Source organism: Suillus discolor (genome assembly GCF_016758755.1).
Source record: "Suillus discolor strain FC423 chromosome Unknown F5147scaffold_23, whole genome shotgun sequence".
Taxonomy (NCBI): Eukaryota; Fungi; Basidiomycota; class Agaricomycetes; order Boletales; family Suillaceae; genus Suillus; species Suillus discolor.
This window is the reverse complement of record NW_024541270.1, coordinates 561999-572745: the sequence shown is the minus strand read 5'-3', so window position 1 is coordinate 572745 and position 10747 is coordinate 561999. Positions and strand designations below refer to the sequence as shown.

General features: G+C 46.2%; 3 protein-coding genes across 3 annotated transcripts; 1 reads left to right on the top strand and 2 right to left on the bottom strand.

The window, feature by feature from the left end:
• Positions 1-901, bottom strand: F5147DRAFT_652324 (uncharacterized protein; the record flags this gene model as incomplete). Its single annotated transcript, XM_041433615.1, has 2 exons — positions 1-60; positions 146-901. 2 exons carry the CDS (start codon positions 899-901, stop codon positions 1-3), a joined length of 816 nt encoding a protein of 271 aa, XP_041293688.1.
• Positions 902-1555: 654 nt separating this feature from the next.
• F5147DRAFT_652323 (Bromodomain-containing protein) lies at positions 1556-3068 on the bottom strand (the record flags this gene model as incomplete). Its single annotated transcript, XM_041433614.1, has 8 exons — positions 1556-1855; positions 1914-1954; positions 1987-1997; positions 2059-2370; positions 2406-2509; positions 2593-2700; positions 2730-2888; positions 2919-3068. 8 exons carry the CDS (start codon positions 3066-3068, stop codon positions 1556-1558), a joined length of 1185 nt encoding a protein of 394 aa, XP_041293687.1.
• A 1636-nt stretch (positions 3069-4704) lies between these two features.
• On the top strand, positions 4705-5172 carry F5147DRAFT_150488 (uncharacterized protein). Its single transcript, XM_041428290.1, has one exon. It carries the CDS (start codon positions 4789-4791, stop codon positions 5032-5034), a length of 246 nt encoding a protein of 81 aa, XP_041293686.1. The 5' UTR covers positions 4705-4788; the 3' UTR covers positions 5035-5172.
• Positions 5173-10747: the final 5575 nt, after the last annotated feature.

The window sequence follows — 10747 nt, the reverse complement described above, 5'->3', positions numbered from 1 at the left end:
TCATTGTAGATGCCACGATGAAACGTCTGCCAGCTCGGTTCGCCAGCCGCGTAAGATTATCTGCAGTGGGCCGAGGGCAATCAGGATGGCGACTTCGCAGCTTCATGAAAGAATGCTCTAAGAAGATATAGATGTCATTGTCAACATCTTCGCCATCTAATGAAATGGCGCCAGCAACGCCCTCCCCAGAAGTGTTCACCGGTATCTCATACACCAGTGTGGGCATTTCTTCACTTCGCATGGCTTCACCGATATGCTCCTCCAAGCGACTCGTGAGCAGAATGTGGAACACGGGAAGTTCAGGATCACGAAGAGCTTCCCCGAGGAGGGAGATCAGATCGGCGACGGCATTGGGTTCGCATTCATCGAGGGCATCGACAACAAACACCGGAGGCGGACACTCGCGCAGACTGTATTTCAGGTGCCTGAGAGGTCGGCAGAATAACGCCATCATCTGGTCGCGAAGAGACTTGCTGGAGTTTAGAACCGCAGGATTCTCGCGGATAGCTCTGCTCACGTCGTTCTGGACGCTGGGAAAATTGATCACAAGCTGGTGAGCAAGGGTCACAAAGAAACGACCAGCTGTGCTGCGCTCCGTGTTATTGCGCGAGAAAAAGAATGTTCCTGCGAGCCTTGTTTCGATTTTCGTCGTCTCCGCCATCATCAGACCTTTCATCTTCTCGGCCACAGTGAATGCCACGGCAGATTTTCCGACGCCCGCAGTGCCATGCAACCAAATGAGCTGACTCTTCTCTCGCTTGTCCAACAATCCGTAGATAAATTTGAGAAAGTTCACTCGGGTCTCTTTCAAACATTTCGGATGGGGCTGGCGTTCAGGGGAGTTATATTCAGCACCCAGGACAGCGACCTTGGACAGCTCCCTCCAAGTTCCTTCGGCCATTGCTAGAAGCTCTGTCAGTCGGGTCAGAGAGCGGGAGAGGCGATAAAGGAAGGAGATGTTTACATCGATCTTAGTCGCTTATCGACAGAGGTTGATGATAGAATGCGACACAAAATGGGAATTGGAACAGGTCAAGTCGGGGAAGCACTAGTTCAGTTCAACGGTGTAATTAGAAATCACGATGGTGATGGATGTTTCAGAGGGGACAACATACGGCGTTAATTGAGGAGTCGATTGCGACGATATCTAAGCTGTAACTTCGTTTAAAATCAAAAGGGTCTAAGTTGTGATGGTGAAACGATAGGGATATCACAGGATGCTTGAGATAGAATGGACGGCTGATTGCGATTATATTCAAGGTCGATAGATGGCTCGTGGTTGAACTTTGCAGCTGAGTTGAAAAGATAAGCGGGCGCTTGTCTGGCTGCAGGTCCGACCTGGAAGGCACAAGGCTGTTGCACAGGAAGTTTAAGGTAAGCACTAACGAAAATCCGACTTGGAGAATGTCGAAGTTGAATTCCAGACCTACTAGTACGCATACGGTACGCGTACCATCCGGCATCAACCATATTGGATGCATGATCACATCATGAACTTTTGCTGTATCATGGCAAGTTATGTAATTGCTCAATAACAAGTTGAACACCCGCAACGTTACTCTGGAGTGAGCCTGAGTGCTGAGTACTCTCGAGGGTTCACTAGAACTGGCGAGGCGCTAGGTAGCCCCGTCACAGCAGTAACTCTCTCCACAATGTTATGGAACACTTTCTCCATCTCCTCAGCGTCTATGTACACCCACGAACCCTCCTGGCCATATATCCGTGCGTTGTTGAACATGAGCTTCCAGTCCTCTTTGTGGTGCGTGATGCTTTTGTAATATCCAGTGTTACCCCGCTTTCGAAGTGTGGACAAGGCAATGGGATGTGCGATCAACTGATAATAATCGGGATAATCCTGATCGTATCGTTAGTATATCGGTGCACCTGACCAATTTATAATGGGTGGTATTGACCTTGCCCTCGGCGCTCTCGAACGTTAACAGATCTTGCGCAACTGCATAAACTCATTGCCCAAACCCTTCACACCTCCAGATTTCCTAGAAAATAAAAAATCAGCACTATGTCCCGCCCGCTCCGCCGAAAGTAAAAAAAATGTACCCCTTCGTATTCTTTCCATTGGCGATCATCTTGTGCTTCTTCATCTGCCTATATAGCTGACTCTGCAGGGCGCTTATGCGGACTTCGATAATTTCCATCTTATTCGGAAGTTCGCTCTCTACGTCTTTCTTCAACCTTCTCAACAATAACGGCCGCAACACCTTATGCAACTGCCGGATGATGGACAGTGCCTCTTCTTCGTTCAACTCGATCTTGTTCCTTGTACCCGAGTTCGCGAATGGTGTGTTGAACCATTCATCGAATGATTTCAGACTGAATATCTTGGGAAGGATAAAGTTGACGGAGAAGGGCCTAAAGTTCGGGAATATTGTTCTGAAGGGGGGTACCGGTGAGGATGAGACGGTAGCGGGAATGGTAGTATCGCGTGAGCGTCTGCGAGAACTTTGACTGGGTGTTCTTCATGCGATGGCGAGTCAGTCATGTCCCTCGTCTACCACCGAAGATGAGCAACAGAGAGCCGACGAAACGCTCAAACCCACTCACCGATGATCACGTGAACCCATTTGGGCTTACTGAGACGATAGGCCGGTTTTCGATGATGTACTCGTGTGTAGTGAGCAGAACCTGGAACTGGCCCATCCGCAGGTCACCTTGAAGGTTGCGACATTGCGCAGGGTTGCCCTTGTACGAGATTTATACTGTACACCCACTTTGCGAATTCGCCAGACCAGTTCATCATTGTCGCCAGAGGGCCGAGGCGCAATGACGAGATAAGGACCGCGTTGTCTCTTCGCCTTGATGAAGAAGGTAACCGTAACCAGCGAGATGGTTTGGATTGTTTTACCGAGACCCTGCGATCGTGTGAGATGCTATATAATAACCAAGATGTCGTTGCTCACCATCTCGTCTGCAAGGATACCATTGAGCTTGACCATCCATTGCGGGCCCTTAAGCTGACTTCCGGCAATGCCAGGCTGCTTCATGGCCTTCTCTGAAATGCGATGTGCAACAGCATAGAGTCCACCTCGCCCTTGTCTTCTTCGGGGCATTAGCAATGAACTGGGCGCCAAGCGTGGCCTCATTGGCGGGGACTTCCTCTTGATCAAAGGGCCAGACTCCTACTGCGCCCCTACAGCCTGGGCTAACGAGCGCCCGTCTGACGCAGTAAGTGGGTGATGCACATATCCTTTCAAGACCAGATGCAGGTGCCAGTGAGTGATCTACTCAAAAAGTTATGACGTGTGGATTTAATGATGTTAAGTCTGAGTTGCGATTGCACAATAACAACTTGGCGCAAAATGCAAGTTTGAAGGGGCATGAAAGATCGAGACTTGAAGATAAGACAGAGAGACATTGAGAAATGAGACTTCGGGCTGAAACGATGGACCTCTGAAACGTTGAGACAATACTCTTGATTCAACGACGTAAGTATACAGCGCTCCTTAAGCATCGCAACGAGTGGCTCAAGGTATATGGTACGGTTGTGCGCAAGGATGCTAAAAACAAAGGAATAATGTCAAAGCGATATTGCTGAAGATGCTAGGTGTAGAGTTCAAGTCGTACAATATGAGGTCGAGGGGCACCTCCGGCATCAAGAGATCGATGTTCGACATGAGGATGATAAGCATACTGACTGATTGTCGTCACGAGGAATGGGTGCATGATACCGGTGTCTCGTGAAGCTGAAGGTGAGCATGAATGTGAATGGTTCCACGTCAAAGTGGATGGTCGTAATAAAGGCTCGATAGTCTTGGCATCCAAATAAAGCTTGCCATGTATTCATCCGCGGATTTGAAACTTGAAAAGTGTACACGGCAAAGGCATAGTCGTTGTGGTTGACGTGTTCTTATCGACTCTCGAGTCAGCATGTTTCGCACCAGTAGAGCTGCAACAATGAGTCTTCGTCGATTACCTCTATCTCAGTTTGCAGCGCTTGATATTCTGGCATGACGCGCGCTGGCATCACTAAAAACCACTAAGCATGATATGACAGTATTCACCTTATAAGTTGGGCGATGTCTGATTTCCCCTTATATGCCTATGTCGTGGTGTGTATAGCACCGGCTTAGATTTGTGATGTGTTACTTATCTTGTCTTTTGCCTTTTGTTTTGATGAATCAAATGTAAACCCATATCGACCGCTAATCTAGTGTTCCAAGTTCTACATTGCGCATCTACGACACGGGTCACATGATTGTGTGTTGATCTGTTTCTTCATCTAGCTTCTTGCTGATAAACCATTATAACCCCATGTTAGATTCCAAGCCAGTGTTCTAGCATCTACAACTTGAACAATACTGGACCTAGGCGAAAAAAGGGAACAGCCCGAACCCAACCTCGAGCTTATTGCCAAGTATATCAACACAGGCAGGCCGTCGCCGTCATCCTTCTCGTCCCTCAGGCCTCAACAACAACAACACGGCACGCCGGCACCAGCAAGCTCCGCCGAACGAAGACTTCCTCCCCTCCCTGTCATTCAACAAACAATGCAAGACTTCTCTGTCTCCTGTGTTGGACTCGAGCCCACTCTCGACGCTCGTTCTCATGATTCTCGCTCATTCACGTTCTCACTTGTCATCATCTGCATGGTGTGTTTTTAAGCAATTTTTATTTATTTTACATATTACTTGATGTCTTCCTGCTTGTCTCGTCCATCTCCTCTCTCTCGTTCTCGTTCTCCTCCTTGTCTTCTTCCCTTCTGCTCTCGTCCATCGTCCGTATTCGTCTGAGCCACATCAGCAGTCGCTGACGTGTGCTGGGCGTTTGCGCATGGTGTTCGTGGCATTGGGAACGGCATGGTGGAGTTCAAGCATTGATTCAGCATGCGGACTGCGGCTTGCATGGGCCCAAGCCGGGCCGGGAACATCACTAATGTACGAGAGTCCAGGACTTCATATCAGTGTGACTTTGCTTCAAAGTGAACTGATACGGTCTGAGTTGTTAGTCATTTGTCCTGAACCGACGTCCAAAGTGGATAGTTTCAGTTCTCCGTTAGTCTTTGTTGTCTACCACTGACACCGAAGCTCGCAGCCTTACCCGGCTCCGACCCTGCTCCATCCCTCTTTTCCTATTTCGAAACACTCTGACTACCGGATCTCAAGATGAATGAGGTACAACTCCATTGGCAGAGGTCAAGACCTCAGTCACCGCTCGGCAAGCATATATTCTGGTCATTCATAAGTAAGGATCCGACTCTGACTTTATTTATAACCCCCACTATCGCCTACTCCGCCTCTAGTCACTCATTAACGCTACTTCCTTCAAGTTTCTCGAGTCTCCGTCCAGGGAGTCGTGCCGTATGGTATGGTTCGGCAACAAGCATTGTGGTCTATGTTTCTGTCTAAGGAACGCTGGTCTTCGACAATATGGCCAAAGTCGATCCCACATTCGAACTCGATCCTACATTCAAACTCGGTCCCATGGCCAACCTTTATTCCAAGGCCACAAACTGGATTCTATGGCCAGACTCGATCCCATCACATTCTATAGTACTGCGGCCTGCCAAATTCGATCTTATACCACCGAGCCCGATCCTATAACGCTGTACTTTATTCGAGTCCGTGATGCCTGGTGCGAATCCCCGCTTATGGACCACTATGTCTTGCTTTCGTTGGACTTCAAGACGCTCACAATATCTGTCGTGGTTACCCGCTGTCTGTTATTGTCAAATTCTTGCAGGTGGTGTTGACAATGAGATTGGGGTAGAGCACGTGTATTGTACCAAGCATTTTTGTATAACTCGCATACCATCCAATATGATTTCCTGGCCAATCAAGTATAAAACCCATAATATCATAATACCAGTATTTGAAGCAATTGTCTGTATGATGGTACAGATGGCAAGAATTTATATTTTTGTTACTTATTGGACAGGAGAGCCACTGTGCTAGAAATTCTACATGAGAAACACTTCGTTGAACATGTTTCATCACTTCAAAACAGTACTAGTATTTGTCACTACACGATTCATGACAATCATTGGTCATAGGGGATAGCGTTCTAAACACTTATATGCCTATATATCTCGCACTGTCATATTTTAGCCGAATATGGTTATTATCTACATGATAATGTGTATATAATGGTTTGTGGGGAACGGTGGGATTTAGTGATGGGCCTACAGGCTTTGGTTTTTTGAAATGTTTTTCAAAGTCCGGTATATGACACTCCACCTGTCAGCACGTATAGCAAATCACTTGACTAAATACTACAGCGAAAATTATCTCCTTGAAATCTACTTACAATTTGGAACACCATATAATCTTAATCAGTACCATCGCAAAGTGGGAATAAATAAGTATTTTCTCCTGCTCCTTGCAGAGCACTAGACTATTGTTGCCTTCACCGAGCATCACAGACTATGTTTTGTTTTTGGATACATTGCTTATTGTCATGCGGGGTAAAGCTTGAAGCTTGAAGCCCTAGTATAGCAGACACTACCTAGTGGGTTATTCTTGTATCACTGCATACTATTTTCACTCTATAATATGCATGTGATCAATGCTTCACAATGGTCCAGGCTAAATGCGAGAGTGATAGCACCATCCTAAAGTGTTTGAATGATTTGTTACAGGATGTACGTTCTACCCTCCTTCATACACTACTGCCAGTTATATGTACATGCTCTTGGAAAGCGATTGAGGTCATGCTGGTTGCTGCGTCAGAGTCGGTCACGAGTTTAGCGTGAAATTCTCGAATGCCAAGAATCAGGCGGGGTCCCAGCATGCACAACTGCACAACGTCCAAAATCTGACAAAACCCAACATAAAGCTGAACGCCCAGGGAATATTCCTATAGAAATGATAAACTGTGGTAGCGTGTAGAGGCAAGTGAAAGATTGACATACCGCCGTTGAGAATGCCGGAGAGAAAGCAATGAGCCGGAAGCAAGAAACGGCAACGACACTAATATGTCCAATCCTTCAATCGAAAAAAGGAACAACAATCATAATATGAGCTCACCTTGCAAAGTAAACCACGTGCATTTTCATCAGCACCGTAAAACGGTCCTCGATAATCCCTCCTGCCGAATGTCGTCGCAGTTCACGGAAGTGTTTTACAGTAGTCCAGACTGCAAGACATAGTGCGAGGACATCCAACACAGTGATGAGTATCCAAGTAACGGAAGCCATAAGTGAGACATCTTCCGTATAGTCAATCGAGCACTGATAGATGCCGGAGAGAATGAGTTCCTCTGGTATTCATCATTGAGCTACATGCACATTTTTTCATCCACAATCAAACGTACCCCCTGAAACATGTAGGGTCATCATTACGCCGACCACTCCGTCAAAAATGTTGTCAGCCAGGAAGGTGACGATGAGAAATATCAAGATTTTTCTAGATCGTTGATGCATGGCATATAACCAAGTGATGATAATAACTTGTAGCATGTTTCAGTCTAATCAATATCACTGAGGTCTCGCAGTTGCCAAGCTCACCTAACAGCATTGCAAATACCAAAAAATCCGTCCAACTCTGTATGAGGTACACAATAAAGCCTGATGAATCCAGTCAGTGATCGGCCTCGCACTGCACACTCCAGACTCACATCTGTGGCAGTATAGTGTGGCAGTCATTAGTGAACTAAGAAGTTAGTAAAGAACCATTACCCACCCCTACAGGGCACCACGGTTAATTGGAGGGGAATAGCAGGCATCTGTGCAGAAGACTCACTGTATCTGTCAGCGAGATAGTCGGAACACTACCTGTATGTATTTGGTCAGAAGAAGCAAATAGAGCGAATATACTAAGGAGACATACTCAACATGATCAGGCTGATTTTGAGAGATAGACGATCAGCACAACACTGAATGTTTAGCCTTCCGAACTTACGCAGCCAATAAGATTCCAAGGTAGCGCACCTAGGATACTTTCAAGTCAGTATAACATAGCAACCATAACAAACAAGCTACATACACCGAGATACAGAACTGTCATCAGGGACCAGCGTTGCCTCTGTAATGGAACGTATTTCATTGTGTTCCTCTGACACGAGACGTCTCTACTCACCCAGACCAATTCAACCTACATAAGCATTCTTAGCGAGATGGCTGCTCAGGTCATAGCATTGACATACCTCTTGTCCGAATGTAAGTGCTAGAAATACTTGTAAGATATCAGTAGTCCTTTAATATTATCATGCTCACCCCAATCATACGTCACTCCAACAAAGGCAGCAACTGCGAAACCGCAGCCAAGGTTAGATCGAGTCAGCTTAAACATCCGACTGTTCTCTACAAACCCGAAAAATAGCTTGAAAGACGATATGCATTGATAATCGGCCACAAAGAGGGATCATTCGAGACTAGGGTCATATCGGTAGATAATAGTTGTGGGTGGGAGGCAAACTTGGTGGGCGTATGACGATGGCATTTGTGCTAGTTATCCCGTCGCCATCCAGTGCTTGGATCGCTGAAATGAGATCAAGAGATGATGGCTATTCCCGTCATATGTAATTGGCTGAAGTAGATATTTTTGCATGAAAAAAGGTCAATCAATCCAGGGGCTCAAGCTCAAGTAGTAGAGGCACAGTACCACTTCATTTACGCACTGATCATGGGACGACCATCAAAAAAGTTGTCACCTCGTCCAGCATAGTCCTGGGGAACATAGCAGCTCATCCAAGGTCACTCAACAAATGCACATTGCGTCAGCCTGACGCCAGACCAGAAAATTCAGCGCTCAGCCCTCAAAAATAGGTGAGATCCACATGAAGCAAACAAACTCACGTCCTAGCCTGGCTACCGGCAATACCTCCCTACGAACACATCTTATTATCTCTCATCACCATCTGTCACTTCATGTGTATCCTCTCGGCCTTACCTCGGAAATTGGGGTCTATCGTATCATCAGGATTCTAGAAATGGTTAGCGCAGAATATTTGATTTGTATCATGGAGTTGGTGCGGGGACGAGAGGCCCATCAGGTTTTACCAGTGATGTCCTGGTTGAGAAATCGTGATTGATGTGACAACCCTAGATCATCAGTGAACTGGCAGAAAAAGTAGAAGGATAGATCCAACATTACATATTTCAAGTGACTCGGATTGCCGCTGCGCAGCTCGTCTTGTCAGAGGGCTTTTCTGTGCAGATCCAATTCCTTCAACACATCAATATGCGTGATTATCGCCCATCTTATCACGCGAAAACAGCATCTGCGTGAATGGTACGTTGTAAATGTGAATGAGCTATATCGCAACAAAAGCTAGTTCAAGTAGATTCAAGTGACTGCTGAGCGCTGAGGCGCTGGCTGCATGGAGTGGAATCGGAACTCGCTCGCAGGTGTAGTGGACGTGAAATTTATTGGAGTTGGGGTTTCGGTTTTGGGACTGATTAACATTACTTTAGGGTATTGTTCAACCTCGCCACTTCGTACCACATGCGTCGCGCTTGGCGCCGCATGGTCATTGACTTCTCCGGCTCTTCGAGCCCCGTATCTTGTAACATTCAAATACCTTGTCATCTTGCTCTTTGCGTACCTCAGTCGTTGTTCACCAACACTGAGGTACGCGTCTCGTTTGTCTTGCTGTTTGTTTCACACTTACTTAGAGTTGTCTTAGTGTCGTGCTTTCCAACAGGTACTTAGATTGTGAATGTAGTCGTTGTTCACCAACACTGAGCGTCGTGCTTTCCAACAAAATTTTGAAAACTCGAACTGTATATACATACAGAGAGGCCGCCTGAGTACCGTAGGCCTGGTTATGCGTGTGAGGTGTTGCCTATTCTTGAAAGCGAGTTCTTTTCAGTTATGTAATCAGTTCGTTGTGCCGATGTGATGTTCAGCCCAGATTCCAGAACGTTGAAACGTTGACCATCCACTCGGACTAAGTACCACCAGGCTTTTTTGATGATGCGCAACACGACATTTAATGTCTGTACCTGTCACGATGCACGTGCCACACCTCGTATGAAGATGTTGGCTCTGAGTCTTCTGTGCGGATTTGCTTCTCGATTATTATCCATCTTAATCTGAAGATAGGTCCTGCCAGTGCGTGCATATCATTGGTACGTTGTAAATATGAATGATCAAGCTATATATTGAAACTTGAAAGATAGCAACTTCGTTCATTACATAAATTAATTCAAGTCGTCTTCAGATACTATTGCATATCTTATTCGTTTCGACGAAAGCCACGATTTCGGCAGGGGTTGCTGCACGGAGAGGAGTTTAACTTTGTCTTGATCATTACGCCACATTCGCCTTTGATATGCTCTTCAGCTGCAGTGTTCCACCATATCATTGATCAAGCGAGTGATCATTCTGTCAGTCTGCTGACGCCTCTGCTCGAGCGCTCAACGTTCAACTACCGTGTGTGGCGAAGATAGATCGAGAGTTCGGAGGAGTCAGCAAAGTTCAAACTACGGTAGGAGAGTTTGTCAACTTCTTTTCATGTCATTTAATACAAGTTCGCGATGGAATTTTGCAACTGGGAACACAAATATTATTTAACATTTCAAATTCTACATAGGCGATGTGAAATAAGAATATCAATGCAGGGGAAGGGGCGGGCGGCGCCCCACTCAACCTTCGCAACAATTCAATCTTCTTCAACATGACAATTTCTGAAAATACACAAGCGACGTGAAAGAGAAATATCAACGCGAAATAACAAGACAGCATGACATCCAGTACATAAAATCAACAGTTTCAGACCCGGGACTGAAATGCCCCTGTAGCTTCAATGAGACGTTCCTTCGTGCGCAGGTCAGGTGCTGAATACACCGAAA